The sequence below is a fragment of the Zootoca vivipara genome, chromosome 14 (genome assembly GCF_963506605.1).
Source record: "Zootoca vivipara chromosome 14, rZooViv1.1, whole genome shotgun sequence".
NCBI classification, from domain to species: domain Eukaryota; kingdom Metazoa; phylum Chordata; class Lepidosauria; order Squamata; family Lacertidae; genus Zootoca; species Zootoca vivipara.
The window spans coordinates 20,048,737-20,071,312 of record NC_083289.1 but is presented as its reverse complement, the minus strand read 5'-3'; the positions used below and the strand labels follow the sequence as shown (position 1 = coordinate 20,071,312).

Below are 22,576 nucleotides of genomic sequence, written 5' to 3'. Positions count from 1 at the left end.
GATCAGCAGCCATTAACACTTAAAATCTGTGGAACATTGAGAAACCTTGGCAAATAAAAATGCCTTTGCTTGCCAAGGATTCATTACCAGGCATTTCTCTCTGTGGGGAGAGTTCCATGACTGTAGTGCCACCACCGAAAAGGCCCTTTCTTCAGTCTCAACTCGTGTCACCTCAAACGGACAGGGGCCTCAGAAGATAATCTCAATACAGTGGTGCCTCGCTTAATGAATGCCCTGCTTAACAAAATTTCTGCTTAACGAAATGATTTTTCGAGCGGAGGTTGCCTCGCTAGATGAATTCGTTTTATGAAAAATTCGTCTAGCGAATCGTGGTTTCCCATAGGAATGCATTGAAATTCAATTAATGCGTTCCTATGGGGGAAAAAAATTAAAAAAAATCAGTGCATTCCTATGGGATTCGCTAGACGAATTTTTCGTTATAAGAAAAGACCCGTGGAACGAATTAAATTCGTCTAGCGAGGCACCACTGTACTTGGGCAGGTTCATTTAGGCATAGATGACAGTCCTTGAGTAACCTGGGTCCTAAACCAGCAAACAGGCAGTTAACCAGTGACACTATTTAAGAACCGTTCTTTTACGTTCTTTCATTGGTCTCAGCCAATGCTCTAGGAGCTATATCATGGCCCTCCTGGATTTTCCAAATAACCTCCTACAATGCACAAGAAGAGCCCTGTTGGATCACGCCAGTGGCCCATCCATCTAGCCTGCATCCTGTCCTCACAGTGGACAACCAGATCCACTGTAGGAAGCTTACAATCATAACCTGACTACAACAGCATCACTCTCTGCTTGTGATTCTCAGCAACTGGCGTTCAGAAAGATACTGCCTTCCAAATGGCTATGCTTAATCTGGCCCAAGCTTGCTCTGTTCAGGAAGTGTTGAAGATAAGAGAAGTGTGTGTCGTCAGGCCACTTAGTAAGTTCATGACTAAGGCAATTTTGTAAATTTATTTCACGATGTTAGCCACTGCACCAAGCAACTTTCTCCCGGCATTCTTGGGTCTAGTTCTCACTGAGGTGATAAACCTTCACTTGCGTTTTGAGTCAGGTGGAAGCTTGCGTGACAGAATGCTTCTCCTTATAAAAAGCATTTCCTTTACATAGAATACTTTCACGTCAGAAGGATTTCAGCCTAGCCTTTTCTGTGTAGGTTTTTGGGGTTATGCGTGCACGAGAGAGAGAGTTCTATCCTTTGAGACCCCACCTGAAATATGATGTGGTTCAGCACAGATGCATGTTCAACACAGTGAGGCAGAAGGGCTGTTTGTAAAATCAGTTTTTATTCAAGATTTTCTTGTCTAACAAACAAACAAAGGGGTTAAATTGGCAGAAGGGCTTCTTGAAAATGAGATAAATGTTCCTCAAACGCTGTGTGCAGATCATGTTGGAGGGGCAGGGATGCAAGGTGTGTGAAAGGCAGATGCAAAAAAAGAGCAAAATTTCTTCCTCATCACTGTTACTTGTGGGGGTGAAAGTGTGTTTCCTTTTGCTCCAACTTATTTTTGCAGACTGAAGGATCTCATTTGAATCTTGAGAATGGCAACTTTCTAAATTCCTATTCCTCAATGTTCCAGATGCTACTGAATATTTTAAAGCAGCAGTGCCCAGTGTTGTTGTTCTTTGTTCCAGTGATTTATTGGGGGGGGGGGAACGCTACGTTCTTCACCCAGCAATGTCTCTCCCAGATTAAAATTCACGATTTGTATCATTGATAGTTCAATAGTAATGAAAGCTTCCATGGTTTCTGAAAAGAAGTACGGTAAGTTTCGGATCAAACCTATCACAGTAATAGCCACCAACTTGGATGGTTGAAAGTAAGTCTCACAAAATTCAGTGGTGCTTACTTCCGAGGAACTGTGTTTAGAAGGATTGATGCTTCAGACAGGCCTGGTTGAAAGAAGGATTGCTTGCTACAGCTGTATAACTTTGCATTCTCGCTTTGGAATGTAGTGCTTCAAATGGGGCTGATAAGACTTCCCTCAGGGGTTACAGTCAGAATTGTAGGTATGCGCAGTGCTTCTAGAGACACTTTGGACTGAAGTCAGAGAGACACGGAGATGCAGAGAGACACGGAGATGCAGAATTACGTAGCATGTTACCAAGATTTGCATGTGTCAACAACAACAACAAAACCGTTTATTGTGAGGACCATGCCTGTACACAAATAAATTTGCATGTGTCATCCAGGGGGCTCAGAGCTTTTCCTCCTGAAGACTGCAGGGCTGGCCATAATTTTTGTCTCCGTTGCTGCCAACCCTTTCAGCTTCCCTCATGCAGTTAACTGTGTTGTTGCTGCTCGGGCAGCTGCTTGGAACAGATGGAATTAAACAGACTTGCAAATCATCTTCTGCCCTCCCAAATACTGTTTGAGGTCCGTGACTTGACAAGTGCCATAAATATCTGCCAATTCATACCAAATATGAGCGAGTTCATCAGTCATAAGAACATAATAGAGTCTTCTGAATCAGACCAAATTGGGCCCATCTACTCCAGCATCCTGTTCTCACACTGACCAATTGGATACTCATGAGAAGCTCGGAAGAATGACTTGAGTCCAGTAGTACTCTCCCCACTTTTGATGGTCAGCAACAGGTATTCAGAGGCATAATGCCTTGCCTCTGGAGATGGAGGTAGTGGAGATAGACCATTGCCTTCGTGGCTAAACAGCCATTGATAGCCTTAAAGGTAAAGGTAAAGGGGCCCCTGACCATTAGGTCCAGTCGTGACCGACTCTGGGGTTGCGTGCTCATCTCGCATTATTGGCCGAGGGAGTCGGCGTATAGCTTCCAGGTCATGTGGCCAGCATGACAAAGCCACTTCTGGCGAACCAGAGCAGCACATGGAAACACCGTTTACCTTCCCGCTGTAGCAGTTCCTATTTATCTACTTGCATTTTGACGTGCTTTCGAACTGCTAGGTTGGCAGGAGCTGGGACCAAACAACGGGAGCTCACCCCGTCACAGGGATTCGAACCGCCGACCTTCTGATCAGCAAGCCCTAGGCTCAGTGGTTTAACCCACAGCGCCACCTGGGTCCCTTACTTATCCTGCGTTAATTTATTTAATCTCTATTTAAAATTTTAAAAAGCAAGAAAAAACCATCCAAGTTGGTGGCTATTACTGTGATAGGCACCCACTATTTCTGCTTTCCAGAAGCAATTTAAAACATTTTTCTTTGGAATGGAGGTCTTTCATGGACTACTTAAAAAGCATTAGAGTCAAATGAAATTGTGAGCGGATTTGAGATAAAAGCAGTAGAAGAAAAATGACAAGATAATCACAATAGAGGAATTTTTGGTTGTAGATAAAGATAAAATGCAGTAGAAAAGGTTTGAACAAAAGCACAGTGGAGGTGAGAGTGGGAAGTCAACTCGTGAAATAATGTAATTGTTTGATTTGAAGGTTATTGTGAAAATGTTTGAAAAAATTAATTAAAAAATATCTCTCTCTCACACACAAACATTTTTCTTTCAACAGGCTTTTCCAGCTAGATGAAAATATCTCTCCCGTAGATGTTTGCTTTGTGTTGCTTTTAAACCTAGCTTGTTATTTTGTACCTAAAAACAACCACCACCTAGTTTAGCTGTTTTTATGATGCGTTTGTAAATTGCCTTGACACACACAAAGAAAGGTGATTCATAAATTAATAAAAGTGAAATAGTAAAAAAAAAACCTTACAGGAGTAAATGTCCACAGGTACTTGCAAAGGTAAATATTTATGGCCTTGGTCATGTGGCTGATTCAGATGTGCCAATGACTCACAACTGAGCTTGGTGTGAGACAGAATGAGAGGTGAGAATATGTGTGGTGTCCAGTGATATGGCTCCCAAATTTTCCCCTCAGGTGAAAAAGTGTCTTCCACGCACACACACACAAAAAACAAAGAGCTCATTGTCTTTGGGGTTTCCCATCCTCACACATTTCTTTCTTTCTTTTAGGAAAAAGAGAAAGAGAAGGAGAAAACAAAAGAGAAGGACAAAGACTCCAAGGAAAAGGACAAGAAGATGATAAATGGGCATCTCTTCAGTGCCACCCCGACGGTGGGACCTGTCCATTGTTTCCACTGTTTGAAGCCTTTTAACAAGGATTCCTTTGCCTGTGCAAGTGAGTGGCATTTTTCTGCCCTGTGTTCTATTGCAGACAGACGTGTGGAGAATTATTTTCCAATCAAAATGTAGATGGGTGATGGTGAAATTAACAAAAGTGGCTGCCATTTTGGTCCCAGAGAGCAATTTAATAGACTCCAAATTGGTTCCACCAATAAGGCCAATTTGAACACCCAGAACAAGCCAAATTCATTTATTTTCTATCTTGCCTTTACGTGTTATCCTCCCAACAACCTTGTGATGTAGGTTAGGGTGAGAGTTGGTGGCTGGCCACAAGGTGACCCATTGAGCTCCATGGATGATTTGGGAGATTTGAATTCAGTCTTCACCCAGTGTTAAGTGTTGTACAAAGTAAACAATAGCAAAGAAACAAGGACCAAAATAAATAATAAAAATAAAAATCCAGTGTACTGTGGAGGAGTTAGAGACTGTTGGACTTAGACCAGGGAAATCTGGGTTCAAATGAATGGATGACCTTGAGTCAGTCTTAGCTTGCAAGGTTGTTGTGGATATAAAAATGCAGGTGCTGTTCTTTGTTAGAGTCTTGGAGTGTCGTCCCCCCCCCCCCGAAGTTGAAATCAGGAGGTGTTTGAATGATTCAGTGTCAGGAGGGCTGAAACTCATTGCCCTTGGTGTATAACATCATCGTAAAAAACAAAAATCGGTTTTGCAGTCAGGACAGTTTTCATAAGGAAGTATTCATTAAATCCATTGCTTTCCTGCTCTGATTTTGCATACCTCTCCTAATGACCTTCTTGACTGCAATGCATTCATTTTCAATCACTTCCCACACATCTAGTAGTTCTGGTCTTCAGTTTATATGCTTACTAGTTCGTTCACATGACCGGGCAAAAGGTGATGCCTTTCAGAATGTAAAATTCTGTTTAGTGATGCAGGTGGATACTGAACTGTAAGTTGTTGTATATGGAAGTAGCCAGAGACAAATCCCCTCCTCCTTTCATTCCAGGAAACATAGCACCAAAATCAAGTCAGAATTATTATTATTATTATTATTTCCAGATAGAAAATGATGGCATTACATCTAACAAGTTAGTTTCCTGGGGGAGGAGGAGGTGTTCAGAAGGGGAATAGAATATTCCTTGTATATTCCCTTTTAAAACCTAAGAATTCTAACCCTTGTGTCAGGGCTTTTAAAATCAGCATGTGCTGTGAGCCCTTAATCAAAATGAGTTTGGGTTCAAGTGAGGCTTTTGAGCAAAATAAATAAATAAAACAAAGCTATCTGTTATTGGGCTGGGGGATCTATACCTGAGTCACAGGTTGTGACGCAATTCAGTATTTTCCTTTGCATAATCGCCTAACGTGTACAATGTCAAAACTGAGCCACGTTATCTCCACGGGGCATTTCCTTGTCTGAGAACCTGAAGTTGCTGGTCTGTTGCTATTGACTCAGGTGAAAATGCAAAGGTTAACCGATGAGACGTTTTTCTGTTGCCCAACCGGTATTGACTGTGGCGATGACGAGGATTATAAGAAACGAAAGTAGCTCGGCTTTCTTCGCACCCACCCCCAAAGTGTTGTATGCATAACGTAGCACCGTAGGGCTTGTGATGGGAAGATTTGACAACTTATTCAGATGTTCTGTGGCAATACATCACATTTTTCTCCCCCAAGAAGCTCAGAGCAGAAATGGAAAAATAGAGCTTAGTTAGGCAGCTAGTTTGTACAGATAACGGCTCCCATAAGTGCTCATCTTGCCCAGGAGCCAGATCGGCTGTCGCTGCTTTATCATGAATTCTCTATGATGGCAAGCCCGGGTGTGATGACATAGGACAAGTGTATAGCAAGACCAGAGCTCCTTGTGAGTTCTGTAGAAGAAGGAATCGGAAGTGAGTTTTGGGTACTTGCAAATTGCAAAGGGTTCTTTTACTGGAAATCTGAGTAGTAAGGGAAGGGGGAATAGAGAATGTCTCCATTTAATTTGATGTTGGTCCATCGGCTTTCTTTTACATCTCATTTCCCGCTGAACTTGGTATTTCCCCATTCTTCTGCATTTTAAAGTTGGAAGATTTGGTGGCAGGATGATAGGAGGAGGCCATCTTTCTTTCTGGTGGCACAAGTAATTAACATGAAAGACAGCAAATTTTAGCTGTCCCAATGGCTGCTGGGCACCTAAGGAGGTCAGAATTGTTAAACTCTGAAGACCATCACGAGAAACTGGACAAATAGTGACATGTGCTGCTGTCCTTCTTTTATACAGCTTGTGGTGTCCTAGTCCATAAAAACTGCAAGGAGAGCGTGGTTGCTTGTGCCAAAACCAAAATGAAGGTAAGAATGGTCTTGTTTCCATTTGTGCAAAAAAAGGCAGTTATCCAAAATTTTCTTTTTGTGCCTAGAAATTGTATGGTAATAATACGACCAGGATGTCTGGAGTATAGACCTCTGCTTTTCAGAAGAGCAGGTTTTCTCTGCCTTGAAGGTTTTCTCTGCCTTGAAAAATCTCATGTCTCCTGCTGTTTTTATATGTTTGTTTATTCAGTATTTTTTTTCTACTGCGGAACTCAAAGTGACCCACAAGACTAAACAAACATACATTAAAACCAGTTTAAACAGAGAAAAATATAAAACTCATTCCCATTTTGAAAAGGCAGGACTTAAACATCGCATTCCCTGAATAAGACAGCAGATAATTAAAAGTCAGGGGTCTATATGCTTCTTAATTGTAAACCACTTTGAGGTTTTTTTGGTTATTTTTTACAAAGTGGTTTACAAATCACTAAGAGATTTACAACCATAGTTTAAGACATGAGAACGTTAAAACCACAATATGCAATGATAGTGCCAGGTGAGCCTCTCTGGGATAGCATTCCACAAGCAGGGAGCCACCATTGAAAATGCCTGTTCTTGTTTTGCTGCTCTCCAGACCTCCTGTAGACTGGGCACATGGAGAGAAGCCTTAGATGAGAATTGCAGGGTCTGCATCAGTTCACTGGGGGCAGTTCATACATTGATTTCTAGACCTGGTTCTTGCATATGTGAGAACAATCTTTGGTTCTAGTTACAGTGAGGTAAGCCGTGTTGGTCTGACGTAGTCGAAACAAAAAATTTAAAAAATTGCTTCCAGTAGCACCTTAGAGACCAACTAAGTTTGTCACAGGTATGAGCTTTCGTGTGCATGCACACTTCTTCAGATACACTGAAGTCTGGTGACTTCTGTTTCAGTGTATCTGAAGAAGTGTGCATGCACACGAAAGCTCATACCTGTGACAAACTTAGTTGGTCTCTAAGGTGCTACTGGAAGCAATTTTTTAAATTTTTGTTTAAACTTTGATTTATAATCATGGTTAGCTTGAACAAAGCAAACCATGGTTGGACATATTTATTCTGTTTATTTTATATACCGCTTAACTACAGAGGCCTCTCAAGCAATTTTCAAAAGTACAGTACAAAAGAGTAAAAATCCACTTAACCTATAAAAGCAGAATTCAGTTTAAATGCCTGCTGGAATGAAACAAAAGTCTTCAGAATACTAACAGGCTGGCTGTGTCACGTTTTAAGGGTATATGTGGAGGTGCCTGTGTATGTTTTAAGCTCCTTCAACAAATTGTTTCTAATGCAGAGTAGCAATTCATTTGTTCTCTTTATTTTTTCCATCTCCAGAAAGGAGGCCTTCTAGTTAATGATACTTCCTCGTTACCTACAGTAATTATGAGAAATAAGCGTAAGTAGCTTTTTTTCCTTCCTTCTTTACTTCTCACAGCAGCACCTCAAAAGTTGGCACCAGGGCTTTTTTTTTTCTTTTTCTTTTTCTAATTATGACATAGAAGCAGTTGTATGTGCTTTAAGATCATGAGCAGAATATAAGGTTGTAGCCAGTGCTGGTCACATTACTAACATGAGCTCATTAATTTCAGCTGGTCTACTCTGAGTAGGACTTTCCTAGCATTTAAATTTTTTCATTAGCTTGGTGGAGCATGAATTCTGAACGTTGTACTGAAAATCCAGCTGCAAAGCTTTGTAGTTATGTCTGTTCTTCTTATACCACTCGTGATTGCCATGTGTGTGTTGTTTAATTCTGTGTTTTTCACTTGTACTGATGTGTATTTTTATTCATGTTATTGTCAGTTGTTATAAAATTCTCACAGGCCTGTTGACTGTAACTAAAGAGATGGTGACAATATTTCCCCCTTTGCAGCTTCTCAGCCAAAGGAGAGACCTCGATCTGCGATTTTAGCCCCTGATGAGAACACCGTGACCTCCATGTTCAATAGCAGGCGATCCCAGCATAACCCTTCCCTTTCAAAAAGTGTCTCCATCCAGAACATTGCTGGGTAAGGGTCATTCTTTCTGGGCAGGTACATTTGGCGCTAATAAGTGCATGGTTTGATGAGTTGAACAGTGAATAGAGGCACAACTCAAAGGAAGAGCCTGTGAAGAAAATCCCAGGCTTAGTTCCTGGTTATTATTATTTTGCAATTGGAAGGATTTTAAGTGGCAGGGCTGCAAGAGAACCCTGCCTGAAACTGTGGAGAACTGGTGCGAATCAGAGTCGAGAGCGACTGCCCAGATGAATCAGTAGTTTTACTCCTCTGTACGTGGTTTCACTTTGGGGTGGAGAAGCTACAAGCTATGGGCCATATTTGGCCCAGCACGGTTTGCACTCTGGCTGTTTCTGCCCAACCCTGTCTACCTGCTGTTATATGTCTCTGCGTGCCATTATACGTAGGCTGGATTGACTACACAAAATAATCGCCCATGGGGGGACTCTTGTTGCACAGCTGGCCCATGCAGAAAGCTTCTACTGCTGCTGGTCCCAAACATTGTGCAAAGGACTTTGACAGATGGGTAGGACAACCCAGCTATCAGTCACTGGGTGTCATAATGTCAGGTGATTAACAGGACATTTGCCCTGCCCACCTGTCCAAGTTGGCCCATGGGGATGGGGACAGATAACAATCTGGCCCACCAAGCCAAAAAGGTTCCTCACCCTTGTAAGACAGCCTTGTTTGTTGAGTGGAGATTCACACCTTCGTATGGTGAGATGATTTAAAGTATGGATGGGGAACCTGTGCTCCTCCTCCAGGGTTTACTAGAATCCATCTCTCATCAGCCCTAGCTAGCATGGTCAGTGGTCAGGGACGATGGGAGTTGGGAGTTTAAGTCCAGCAACATTTGCAGAATCGCAGGTGCCCCATGCCTGGTTTTGGATACCATAACCACGTCTGGGCATATATGCTGTCTCCTCTTGTTAATAGTCAATGTGTTTGAATAATTGGAGATTTCAAGCAATGGATCGAGGTAGGAACTGGGGTTGCAGGGGAGAAGAGGCAGGCAGCTGACCCTTCCCCATCTCATATCACACCTTCCCTGCATTCCTCAGTGGAGACCCAGGTTTCCTGAGTCAGCTGTCCAGCAAAGGTAAAATTCTGAATGGCCTGTTCTTTTCTGCCTCTGTGTCCCTCCAGAGTTGGGAACGATGAAAACATACTTTCATGGAAGTTCCTCTCCCAGTCAACGGACTCCTTGAATAAAATAAGTCGGGTGAACGAATCTATGGAGTCATTAACAGATGAAGGTAAGTGGTAGCAGTAAAACAGTCTCAAGTAGTGATCATAAGAAGAGCCTGATGGATGAGGCCCATCTAGTCCAGCATCCTGTTCTCACAGTGGCTGAAATCACCAAGCAAGATTCAACTGCAAGTGGTGATGGTTTGAAGCTTCCTGTGTGTACAAAATGTCCTTGAAAACATCCACCAAATCAAATTAGGTCTATTGTAGACTGTAGATGGACTAGTTTACTATGTACAAATATATTATTGCAGGCATGTCCAACTCCCAAGATATACTCCCAGCATGGGTGTGGGAGGATTGACAGGAGTTGTTGAGCTTTTGGGGGGGAGGACTGATGGGCTTTGTAGCCAAATAGTATCCGGAGGTCCAAACTCCTGTGCTGCAGCCTAGACACAAGATTATTGCCTCAGTTAGAACTAGGCTCCAAATTTAATTGCGGCTAGCAATTACGATTAGGGGTTTCACTTTCATAACACAGTTCTCAACCTCTTATATACTAGTCTGGTTTGCATGTCATGGTGATCCAATACTCATTCCTGGAGAGGCATTGCACCCACTTTGCTCCTTCCTGGTCCTTTTTATCACAGCAAGGCAGCTAAGCCAAGGTTTGATTTACCATATTTACTCAAATCTAATGCTCACCTCTTTTTTGGCCAAATTGCACCGAGAAAATTAAGGTGCACATTAGATTCGATGGCACATTTACATTCACCAGCAAATACTTCTTTTGTTTTGTTTCAAGGTTCTGAAAACTGAGGTGTGCATTATATTTGATGGCTCATTAGACTCGAGTGAATACAGTATTAAGTCACCTGAGCCCAGGATCATTGTTTAGCATTTTCCTTCTTAATCACAGCCTAAAAATCATAAACTAAACCTTCACTCCAGATTGTGGATAAGGGGGAGAGATCTTAACCAAAATCCCAGATTTGAAAAGTGTGCTAAACTAAACCCTGGTTTAGTTGCCTCAACTTACTAAGCTAAAAGGACAAGGGAGAAGAGTGGCTACAATCTCCTCCTCGGGAGACCACACTTGGTTTGGGTTGGCGTGTGACTGCTGCCACTATGTGGCCTGCTATCTTTTCATAGTTCCCAAATCAAATGATTACTTTTTCTGTTCAATCTCTGCGTAGGTTGTTTTGGACCTGGAAACCAAATTTCTTTGTGCACCAGGACATAACCCATCCGTTAATTCATTTTAGCTAGGCACAGCTAAGACACGCAGAATGGTGTCCTTTCAAGCAGCAGTGAGCAGTGGCTGCTTTGGTAGCAGATAATTTTTTCTTAAATTGTATTCAGAGGATAAGTAAGTGGGTTTCCTGCTCTCTCTTGCTGCGTGATGCACTGCTACGCTGGATAATCCTCGGCTCCAGGCTCATCTGTTAATTGCTTTCATAGCTCGAATTTGCAGGCTTCGCAGAGCCCCTTTCAACCATTCTGTTAATTTCACCAGAGTAAACAAAGGCGGGTAAATTGCACCTTAATTACAATGCAATTACATGTCATTACATAAATGGTTCGCTCTTGGAGATGTACACTGTAATTGCGGATTTACTAAGCATTAACTAGCAAGTAACTTATGGAAGATTTTGAAAAACAAAAGGGGGGGGAATTACATGGTTACTCTAACAGAGCTTAATGGGTCTAGAAACGATCATCTCGATGCTGGGTAATGTGATAATCAAAGCGACCCTTAGCCAGCCAGATTTTACTGTGCAACAACATCATGAACTCAAACCACACTGAGGATATTCCTTCTTTCCTGCACTCAGAATGGGATAAAAAAGACCCTTCCCTCCAAATATAGCTTGGGTTGGTGTGATATTGCTTGGGGAGGTGTGATATTGCTTGCACTTTCCCTTTATGTGTAAACTGGTCTATGAAGCTGTGATATAAAGCTGGCTTCCAGCTCCTGGTTTTTTTCCGAATCCTTGAACCATAGTTTCCAGCTTCCTCTCTTGCACGAAGGGGCTGTATGAGGAAGCACAGAGGGTCTGAAGCTCCCCACTCAAAAGGTCTGAGTTGCTGTTCCAAAGTTCAGGATTTGCTAACTCAGATTCTGACATGTCTTCAAGGAGGCTCAATGAATTCTGCAATCCTTAGGCCTCCTGGACAGGCAGTAGCGGAGGAACCCTCTCTGGCACCCGGGGCGGGGCAGCCTGTACAGAGTGCACATGGGTGGCATGCTGCGCATGCGCAATCTGTACGGAATGCCACACATGCACAGTCCATATGGGATGCTGCACATGCGCAGTCCGTACGGGCTACTGCTAATGCGCGGAGGCCATACAGGCAGTCACTCGCGCGCCGCGTCTGTACGGGATGCCGCTCACGCACGGCATCGCATACGGACAGCACATGAGCGGCACCCATACAGACTGTGCGCTCCCTTGGCCACTCTACCGCTGGGGGGAGGCAGGACCCATCTTGTCACACACACACCCCAAGAGTGGCACCCGGGGCGGACCGTCCCCCCCGCCCCCCACTTCATACACCCCTGTGGACAGGTGATCCTAAATTTGGGCCGTCATCTGATGAGACACCAACACCTGGAAGCCAATACTCAATTTTGTAGCACATGTATTGATAAAAGCATCAACCTTGCAGCTCAGCAAACTTGGGGATAAAAAATACTAGGAGCATTTGTCATTCACATTTCCTTTCTCCACTATCCAGGTGCAGACATGAATGAAGGCCAGCTCATGGGAGATTTTGAAACAGACTCAAAGCAGCTGGAAGCCCAGTCCTGGAGTCAAGTCGTAGACGCCAAGTTTCTCCGGCAACAAAAGAAGGATGTTGTGAAGCGGCAAGATGTCATTTATGGTGAGCGTCACAATTTAATGCTAAGACGATCAAAATTCTGCAAGCACAGAAATAAAATTCTGCAAGCTTTGTACATTAGCAAAAATGTGTGGTTTCTCTTTTTTACATTTATTTCTTTTGCCAATCCCAGGAATGGACAAGGTGGTATAGAGATGATTGAAGACCCTTTCCCCCAATCCCATTCATTATTTCAGAAGGCATTCTCCCCCTCGGTGTTTTCTTTTTCTTCTAGAATTCACCCTTTTAAGATTCTGTTGTTTGTTCTGCTGTGCTGTTTTATCACGTTGCTACTGTTTGATGTGTGTGTTCTTTGTAGATTCTTGTTGTCTTTTATATTGTCTGTGAACTGCCTCAAAAAAGTTCTGATTTCAAGTATTTCTTGAGGCTTTGCAACCATAGGAACGTCCTCAGTTACTAAACCAGAGCTGAGATGCTTCGAGAGCAGAGTTCTGTGACCCAGGGATGGGGAACCTCTAGCTATAGAGGCAGATGTGGCCCTCCAAGCCTTTTTATCTGGCCCTCAGGACTATGGCCACGCTCCTAACTAGTCCTTTGCAGTGTCTTTGAGTATTTCCGCCTATGTTGAATGAGCCCTTAAACTCAGTTGATTCTTCATGCTCATTTGGATGGAGGGTAGAAAAACGTGTATTATAGAGGGGATACCAATGTGATGCCATCTGAATGTTTCTGGACTACAACTCCCATCAGCCCCAGCCAGCATGGCCAGTGGTCAGGAATGATGGGAGTTGTGGTCAGACAACATCTGGAGGGCAGCACCTTGGCTATCTTTGGTGTGTAGTTAACTAGCCTACTGTATAAAAGCTAAATTAACATGTTGCTCTTTTGCTTCTGGACCATCGCTGTCATGTGGCCACTGGAAACTTGCCTAGAGGGGACTGTGGCCCTGAGGCTGGAAAACGTTCCCCAGGCTTATAATGGCCAGTGCTACGTTTTGTGGCTTTTCTGTGCTTTGCCTGGCCCTTCTTTGCTAACATCCCTTGTGTCTGTCTTGCCTTCACCCCTCTCTGTTCTTCTCCTTCAGAACTGATGCAGACGGAAATGCACCACGTCCGCACCTTGAAGATCATGAGCGACGTGTACAGCAGAGGAATGGTGCAGGAACTGCAGTATGAGCAGCAGATGGTGGAAAAAGTCTTCCCCTGCCTGGACGACCTGCTAAACATCCACACCCAGTTCTTCCAGCGGATTCTGGAGAGGAAGAAGGAGTCGCTGGCAGACAGAAGCGAGAAGAATTTTGTCATCAAGAGGATAGGGGACATCCTTGTGAACCAAGTAAGCACTGGGAAAGGTATTTGAGGGCAGCACAGGGCACAGAGCCTTTGTTTCAGTCTGCCTGGTCTGGGTTGCACATGCCCCAAACTAAACGCCATGTTTCTGCATGAAGAATGGCAGAATTCTGCAGCCTCTGTTAGCAAATTAAGTGTCTATTTTGCATAATATATTCTGCCAGGTGTGAGCAGGAGCAAATAGCTATATCAGTTCCTAAAGCCCCCACGTTGCTGCAAATCCTGCTCAGTAGGCTTGAGGCAGGATCCAGCCGTTCTAGTGGATTCAAAGGCAGTATTTGCTTTTGCAAGCAGACCTAGTCTGATTCCTTGCGACATCTCTGTGGAGCGCTCCAAATGATGCTGTACAGTGATGCATAATGATTGACACTTACGTTATTTATTTTGAGATTATTTTAAACATTCACTTGATTGGAGTCAGATAGCCCTTTTAATGAATCCAGTGGAAAAAAACACGCAGCAGCAAAACCACAATGGGAGCAGGACTGAAGCACAACAGAAGGAACGGCATGTTTGCTGAAGAAGGGCCACAACCTCAGGGAAGTCATGTTGCATAATTCATAGCTCTCTGAGGTCCAGTTATGACACTAAATGTGTAAAAGGGTTTTTTTTAAAAAAACCTGTAACCCTTAATATTATGCAAAATTGTATGTCCCAGGTTGATCACTGCAATCATCTGGTGCGGGGCACTATTAGTGGTCTCCCATGGATGAGAAACACAGCTTTGCATCAATAAGAAGTGATGCATTCAGTTCTGTGGAACTGACTCCCACTAGAAGTCACACAGGCCCTGTCCCTGCTAAGCTCCAGGTGTCTTGTTAAAACCATTTTGTTTCAGAAGGCTTTTGCATCATGGATATTTCTCTGTTGTTTTAAAGTTTTCTGGTGTTCTTCCTTTAAATTTCCGAGAGATTAAATTCCTGGGGCTTAGTTTATGGGATTTTTATAGCTGTAAGCCGCTCTGAGACCTAAGATGGTGAAAAGTGGGGTATAAGTAAACAACTATTAAATGAATAAAAGCATTAATACCACCGTGAGAGCCACCGCTTTCATTTTCCCACAAGAAGCGCTGGGACGTTTAGCACAAACCACGGTCTGCTGTGATGTCTCAACTGAGCGAGTGGCTGATGATTAGGTTGCCTTACCTACTTGGGGAGACAACTGGCGAACTCTTAACATATGTTTTAACTTCTGACAGTTTTCTGGGGAGAACGCTGAGAGAATGAAGAAAACCTACGGCAAGTTCTGTGGGCACCACAATGAGGCGGTGAATTACTTTAAAGACCTTCATTCCAAGGAGAAACGGTTTCAAGCATTCATCAAGGTAACACCGGTGTTTTGCAAATGTACTCTTATGTAGCGGTGGGGTAGGGAATGGGGGAAGAAGCATGCAAGTGAAGTTTCTTGTATATTGTGCTTCTTAAAACCATCCAGATTTTTTCACCAAGGTCAACCACGTAGGTTGTACAATGACAATAAAGATTATTATTATTATTATTATTATTATTATTATTATTGCAAGGATAGGGAGCCTGTGGCCCTCCAGATATTTATCCCTGGGCTTCCAGTATCCAGTATCCAGGCAGAATATGTGTGTGTGATCAAAGTGGGGTGAGGTAGGAATAGTTTGCAAGGAATAACTGCTCAGTAGCAGCAGCAGCAGCAGCAGCAGCAGCAGCAGCAGCAGCAGTAGGCCAATGGCGAGGAGTATACCCTTTATCTTTCATTTCATTCTTCTTTCTCTAGAAAAAGATGAGCAGCTCTGTGGTGAGGCGTCTGGGCATTCCCGAGTGCATCTTGCTAGTAACACAGAGGATCACCAAATATCCTGTGCTGCTACAAAGAATACTGCAGCATACCAAAGGTAGGTGGAAAGCTGCCATTTCCCACCTTGGTGAGCAAATGGCGATATGGACCTCAGAAACCTTGGCATATTATAATTGGGCCTGTGGCATAAAAAGCATCCATTGCAAAACATTTTAGCATTCCTTTGTGCTTGCTTGCTGGGAGACTGTTGTCTTAGGATATATTCTAGGTGAAAGAAAGCCGTCTCTACAGCAACCTCCATTTCATGGACATGGTCCTGCGGCTTCTGAAACCCTTATTCTTCTAAGTTGTTTCTGTTTAGTTCAACTGCACAAGTGTAGCTTTGTGTGGGTCTGCTGATTCTTCATGCTGCTTCTGGCAATGATCCCTGTTTAGGCACTTGTACTGTACCACGATGCTAATTTTACCTCCATATAGTTAAGCTTGTCTCTCCACACCCCTACAAGCAAGGGAAGCAAGAGCCAAAAAACACTCTGGGTGTGAAGAAGGGCCAGCGAAAGGGTTTAGCCAGGGAGAGTTTGAAGGCCAGAAAGGGTTGGAGGGCTCCATTCGACCCCAGCCCCCATGGTTCCCCGTCTCTATACAATTTGCTCAGCAAATAGGTCAGGGAAAGGGAACAGAAGAGAAGTTAGCTAAGCTCAAGAGCTGGGCGAAAAGAATTAAGCGAGAACTGAAAGATGGGTGTCCTTGCGTTTTAAGAAAACGACGAGGAACATCAAGATTTGGTGCTGTCCCTAAACCTGGTGAAGGAAGTAATCACTGCTGTGAACAGCAAAGTCAGCAACTATGAGAAGAAGATGCGCCTCAATGAAATCTACACCCGGACGGACAGCAAGTCTATCATGAGAATGAAGAGTGGGCAGATGTTCGCCAGAGAGGACCTGCGGCGCAGGAAATTTGTCCGGGATGGGCCCATTTCCCTGAGAAATGCAGCCAGCAAATTGAAAGGTAAGTGAGTCCTCTTGTCTGTATTCCCTTCCTGTCCCTGCATAATGGATAAAGGTGTAATTTGCTGGGCCCTCCACGGTGTCCACATTGGGACAGTCTTTTAAATTCCTAGACTGCTTAAGCACAGCTGCTTGTTTAAAATATTTGCCCTGCCTTTCCCCCTCTCAGTGGATTTCCAGAGGCCTACAGTACAGTCGTACCTGAGAAGTTGAACGGAATCCGTTCCGGCAGTCCGTTCAACTTCCAAAACGTTTGGAAACCAAAGAGCAGCTTCTGATTGACTGCAGGAAGCTCCTGCAGCCAACCGGAAGCCACAGACGTTCAGGTTCCAAAGAACGTTTGCAAACTGGAACACTGACTTCCGGGTTTGCGGCATTCAGGAGCCAAAACATTCGATGTGCAAGGCGGTTGGGGTTCAAGGTACGACTGTACTTTTAAACTGTTGTATTGTAAAGAGAGAGAGAAATCAGGACCATAATAACACCCAATAAAGCCAGCAATATTGGCATAAGACAGCAGCAGCAGCAACCATCACTTAGCGGTGAACCCCTATAAGCCTTTTGCAACTGCAATGCTTTAATGTGCTATCCAAACCCCAGCCAAGATGAAACAAGGTAAGTCTCTCTAGGGTGGAAGTTTGGATGTCACTGCTGCAAAGGCCCCATCCTGTGTAGCTGCCCACCAACAGGGCCTCGGGGAATGACCTTCATGCAGGGTTAAACTCCCCACCCCCATTCCTGGTGTTGCTAGACCCCAACTCTTGTCATCCTTGACTATTGTCCCTCTTAGCTGGGGTTGATGGGAGTCGGAGCCCACCAGCATTTGAAGGGCCACAGTTTCCCCCACCCCTGCATAGTAAACTGCCTTATACCAAGTCAAACCATTGTCCCATCTAGCTCAGTATTGTCTACTCTGACTGGCAGTGGCCTCTCCAGAATTTCAGAAGCGAGTCCCTCCCAGCGCTACCTGTAGGGTTATTTTCCCCCTGCACAGCCATGTGATGCTTCAATACGTGCCACGTCCAGCACACAGACCCAGGTGGTACATCATACTTGCTGGACACTTGTTATATGGCACCTGGGAAACTATCTGAATAGCAGAGGCGGATCCTAAAGAATGAATTGCTTCTTGTACAGAGTGATTCAGCTGTAATAGTATTTAGCCCGGGGGGGCTGTGGAAACCAAGTTTGCCGTTGCCTCCTAAGTTGCTCCAGGATGTGCCACCTTCAGTCTGGGGGAGATGGTTAAACTCTCCTTCTGGGTGAACTCTCACCCTGGAGCATATTGGTTGTCTTGTAAGCAGCCTGCCATGTGGCAAGAAGAATTCTCCTTTGGTTTCCAGAAACTAGTATTTATTCTAGAAATACTTCATGTGCAGTGAAATGATGATCTGCAAACACGGCCATTGTGACACCTTGTGGAAGAAGCTTGCTGCTTGCGGCCACTACTTTTGGAGAAACTCCCCTTGACTTGACACTTTGGTCTTTTGATGCTGATGGTCGAGGTGGGTGGATGGAGAGCTGCCTGCAGCCAATGAGAGTTATACCCAGCAAAAGCCACTCCCTAGAAAATACAGCATCTTAACACCTTTTCTTCTTAGGACAAAAGCATTGATTGTGGATAAGGAGCATTTGAGCTCTCTAGAGCGCCCACCTAGCCACCTTATTCCCTAATCTTCCAGGTCTCTCAAACGATTTGCGGTTTAGAAGTGAGCAAATGTGTGTTTTTTACATGTCTTTTTCTTTGCCAGAAGTCCAGGCTGTTCTCCTCTCAGATGTTCTGATATTTCTTCAGGAAAAGGACCAGAAATATGTGTTTGCATCTCTGGTAAGATCTTTAGCACTTTCTCATCAATAATAATAATATTGATAAATATACATTTGGCTAAAAAAACGAGTTGCTGAATCAAAGATGATTCTTGTATTTACTTTTTTTTAAAAAAAAAAATTTAACTGCTCCTTTCACTCCTTTTTATCATTTTTAAGCAAAGGCAGATACTTCACACAGCCACTGTATATATTTGTTTGGGAGCAAAAAAATTCCTGGCTCTATTGTCTCTATGTACATTTTCCTTAGGACCTTTTCAAATTTATTACTATTATTTTATTAAAGCATTTGCTCCCCTCTAGCCAAAGCTCACAGTTTTTAAAAGAGCAAGAAAAAGAAGGAATAAAGCAGCACATTAAAACAACAGAATGAAATTACAAAATGGACTTTAAAAAGCTGGTTTTTAAAAATCTTTTCAGAAACCTATAAAATGCAATGGTGCTTTTGATCTGTAAGTGGGGGGGGGGGACTCCAAAATGCCCAGTGGGGCAATGTCTTTATTAGGACCAACCAAAATGCCACAAGATTGCAGCAAGCTTTTAAGTTCCCCAGAAGTCTTCATTGCATTAGCTGACCTCAAGGCCATAACATGCAGTAGTGATTACCTAACTGTGGATTTCAAAAGTTTTGTGTTCTCCTTTCCCATTCAGTCCTACCCTTTGCAGAGACTCAGAAACATATTTGGCAATTTGAGATGATGCTCCTGTGTTGGTATAAGTAAGGAAATATACTGTCAGGAAGCAACACATAGCTTAAGAGAGTCAGTTTCCAGGCTCTCTGCAACACGAATGGGACACCTGTGGCTCCCCAGATGTTGTTGGGCTCCAATTTCCATTAGCAGCAACCAGCGTGACCAGTGGCCAAAGATGCTGAGAACTGGACTCCAGGAACTTCTGAAGAGCCACTGGTTCTCCTTCTCAGCTATGCAATGAAGCCAATCTAAACCAAAGCCCATTCTGGTCCAGAAAATATCTAGGGCCTCCTTTAAGCTCTGATTTAGGGCAGCTTCATTATATAGTAGGTGGACTTGTGTTGGACAAATCAGAGCAGTAGTGAAGAGTTGAGCCAAGATGTTTTCCTAGTCTAAATTCTCCTTATTACCAGTATTAAAACCTACCGGAATGCTTTAGTAAGTCGCTTGCTCTCATTCACAGTATCTAAGGTTGGCTGCAGGCTTGAGAAACTCCCTGTGCCTGTGTGTGTGTGTGTGTTTAAACTGAAGTACTTTAGAGAGGGATATGTATTAAATAATCCATTGGTTAGGGCTTGTAGTGGTTAAGGAGGCCCGTCAGGCTGCATCAGATTGAAAGCAGATTGATTTGTTTTCCTCTCTTCTTCCCAAAAGGATCAAAAATCCACAGTGATATCTCTGAAGAAGCTGATTGTCCGAGAAGTAGCCCATGAGGAGAAGGGCTTGTTCCTTATCAGCATGGGAGGAAAGGACCCAGAAATGGTGGAAGTTCGCGCCAGCTCCAAGGAAGAGCGCAACAGCTGGATACAAAGCATCCAGGACACCATGAATACTATGTAAGCAGCTGGGGGTAGATAGATGATAGATAGATAGATAGATGATAGATGGATGGATAGATAGATAGATAGATAGATAGATAGATAGATAGATAGATAGATAATCTTTATTGTCATTGTCCCCTTGCGGGAACAACGAAATTACTCGGTTACCACATCCACTCAGATAAAGCTCAGATATTCCACATAATCCAAAATTACTACAAAACACTAATGGTGGAATGTCATGGGCATTGTGTGTGGAATGCAATTGCAAACAAGTTTAGGATTGGCTGTGTCTCTGTGGCAGGGTGGCATCAAGGTGGAGGCTGCCCTGGAGCATTGCACCAGTATTTGAATGCTCTTAGGACCCACATGTCCCCTTTTGATGGCGTTGTGGTGCCATGTGAATGGAAGGACCATAGATCTGGTAGGGCATCTGCTTTGCACGCCTTCCTCAGCATCTCCAGCTAGTGCGGGGGCAGACCTCTGAAACCCTGGAGAACAACTTTCCAGACAGGGTAGTGAGGGGGTACTGAGCTAGACAAGGAACGCGGGTGGCGCTGTGGTCTAAACCACTGAGCCTCTTGGGCTTGCCAATCGGAAGGTCGGCGGTTCAAATCACCGCGACCGAGTGAGCTCCCATTGCTCTGTCCCTCCTGCCAACCTAGCAGTTCGAAAGCACACCAGTGCAAGTAGATAAATAGGTATCGCTGCGGTGGGAGGGTAAATAGCATTTCTATGCACTCTGGGTTCTGTCACGATGTCTCGTTGTGGCAGAAGCAGTTTAGTCATGCTGGCCACATGACCCAGAAAGCTGTCTGTGGACAGACGCCGGCTCCCTGGATCTGAAAGCGAGATGAGAGTCGCAACCCCATAGTCGCCTTTGACTGGACTTAACTGTCCAGGGGTTTTAACCTTACTGAGCTAGATGGGCGAACAGCCCGATTCAGTTATAAGGCAGCTCTTCCTGTGTTCCTAAGCTCAGTGTCCTTGCATCACATTGAATAAAAGGGAGGAGTTCCAAAATTTCTGGCCAGCTCAAGCATTCTACACACTGATTGTTGTTGTAAACTATTGAACAGGACTATATAGTAACCAGGCATGCAAAAGACACAGATCCCTTTTTTGGAAAAAGGTCTGTGTGTAACTGAGCTGTGTTGACATCTTTGTTAAAGTTAATGGGGTATACAAAAGCAGTTCTAAGATATGCTAATCCACTGCATTTCTGCATCTTAATCATCAATCAACCACTTTGCTTTTTTAGCCACAGGCTGCTAAAACTGAACTGTTATATAAATAAGTAGCATCTGTACATATAGCTGAATATCTTGTCTATATACGACTTTAAATGAGCATAAGACTAAATATGATAGTGCCTTACTGTTAAGTTAAATAAACCAGGAAAAGATGTACTGCAGACGGGATTCAGTACAAATAGCAACAAAATACACAAATTACTAAATAATGCAAGTTAAAAATCCATCCGATGCAAAATTGCCCAATGCTGGACATCAGTAGGCAAAATTGGCCACCTACTGGCCGACTTGTTGTAATGTTTGTTAAAAGTTTGCTTACATTCAAGTCCAGGCTTTCTAAGCCTTGCCAGAAATCTTGTCAGCTCTGCAAAGAATTAGTCTTTTCCTTCCTCCTAAAACATTTGCTTCCCACTGACAGATCCCAAATGAGCACTCCAGGGGTTTCAAAAAAGATGCAGAGATGTTTTTCCTGCCCTGTTTTACTCAATCTGTTTGGTTCTCCCTGCAGGGATAAGGAAGAAGATGAAGGCATCCCTAGTGAATCAGAGGAGGAAAAGCGAGTGCTTGACACCAAAGCCAGGGAACTGAAAGGTAAAAACAAAAGAAGCTGTGGCCAAAACCTTTGCCTAAAACATGCCATAAATGTGCAGAGATAGGGAACCACTGCCCATCCAAATATGAGAGTCCAAAACCCAGCAGCTCCAACCACTGTGGTCAGTGATGATGGCATTAACTGGGGGGCCACAGGCTAGACCTATGTGGCCCCCTTTTAGAAGCTACCCAGTAAACTTCACGGTGTTTTGATTCCAAATACCCTGTACTGAGACCCAACACGCTAGTTGCAGCACTGCACTGCCTCTTAAACCTCTCCTCACTTACTCTATAGTGGCTCAATTCATATGTAACACTGAGCCAAACCATGCTTTAGTGTGAATGTGCCAGGCTCCCAGAGGGAGCTCATTGTGGCCACTTCGTTCCTCCTCCAGTCTTGCTGCTGCTGTGAGCTGAACCACAGTTTTGTTTTAACTTGTCGTCCAAATCCATGCTTTGTCTTGCTCGAGATAAACCTCCTGAAACTAAACCTAAGCCAGCTTTTGCAAATTTGGCGGTCTCTGGATGTTACATGACTACAACTCCCATCAGCCCCATTTGTTAGCCAACGTGGCTAGGGTAGGTGGGAATCGCAGTTGAACATCTGGAGGGCTCCATGCCACGCTACCTACCCTTGGTCTACACCAGGGGTCAGCAAACTTTTTCAGCAGGGGGCCGGTCCACTGTCCCTCAGGCTCAGACCTTGTGGGGGGCCGGACTATATTTTGAAAAATATATATGAATGAATTCCTATGCCCCACAAATAACCCAGAGATGCGTTTTAAATAAAAGAACACATTCTACTCATGTAAAAACATGTTGATTCCCGGA

The 22,576-nt window shown here is 43.8% G+C and overlaps 1 protein-coding gene across 13 annotated transcripts in view; it reads left to right on the top strand.

Annotated features, from left to right (window-relative positions):
* The window catches only part of AKAP13 (A-kinase anchoring protein 13), a 231,743-nt gene that overhangs the window by 195,926 nt on the left and 13,241 nt on the right, over positions 1 to 22,576 (top strand). For all 13 annotated transcript variants that reach the window (XM_060282929.1, XM_060282936.1, XM_060282930.1 and 10 more), the window contains 13 exons: positions 3,959 to 4,124; positions 6,348 to 6,415; positions 7,748 to 7,808; positions 8,283 to 8,418; positions 9,553 to 9,662; positions 12,334 to 12,480; positions 13,523 to 13,773; positions 14,986 to 15,111; positions 15,534 to 15,651; positions 16,314 to 16,562; positions 18,313 to 18,389; positions 19,735 to 19,916; positions 21,663 to 21,745. In XM_060282929.1, coding sequence (XP_060138912.1) covers positions 3,959 to 4,124; positions 6,348 to 6,415; positions 7,748 to 7,808; positions 8,283 to 8,418; positions 9,553 to 9,662; positions 12,334 to 12,480; positions 13,523 to 13,773; positions 14,986 to 15,111; positions 15,534 to 15,651; positions 16,314 to 16,562; positions 18,313 to 18,389; positions 19,735 to 19,916; positions 21,663 to 21,745 — 1,774 coding nt within the window. The remainder of the gene's footprint in view (positions 1 to 3,958; positions 4,125 to 6,347; positions 6,416 to 7,747; positions 7,809 to 8,282; positions 8,419 to 9,552; positions 9,663 to 12,333; positions 12,481 to 13,522; positions 13,774 to 14,985; positions 15,112 to 15,533; positions 15,652 to 16,313; positions 16,563 to 18,312; positions 18,390 to 19,734; positions 19,917 to 21,662; positions 21,746 to 22,576) is intronic.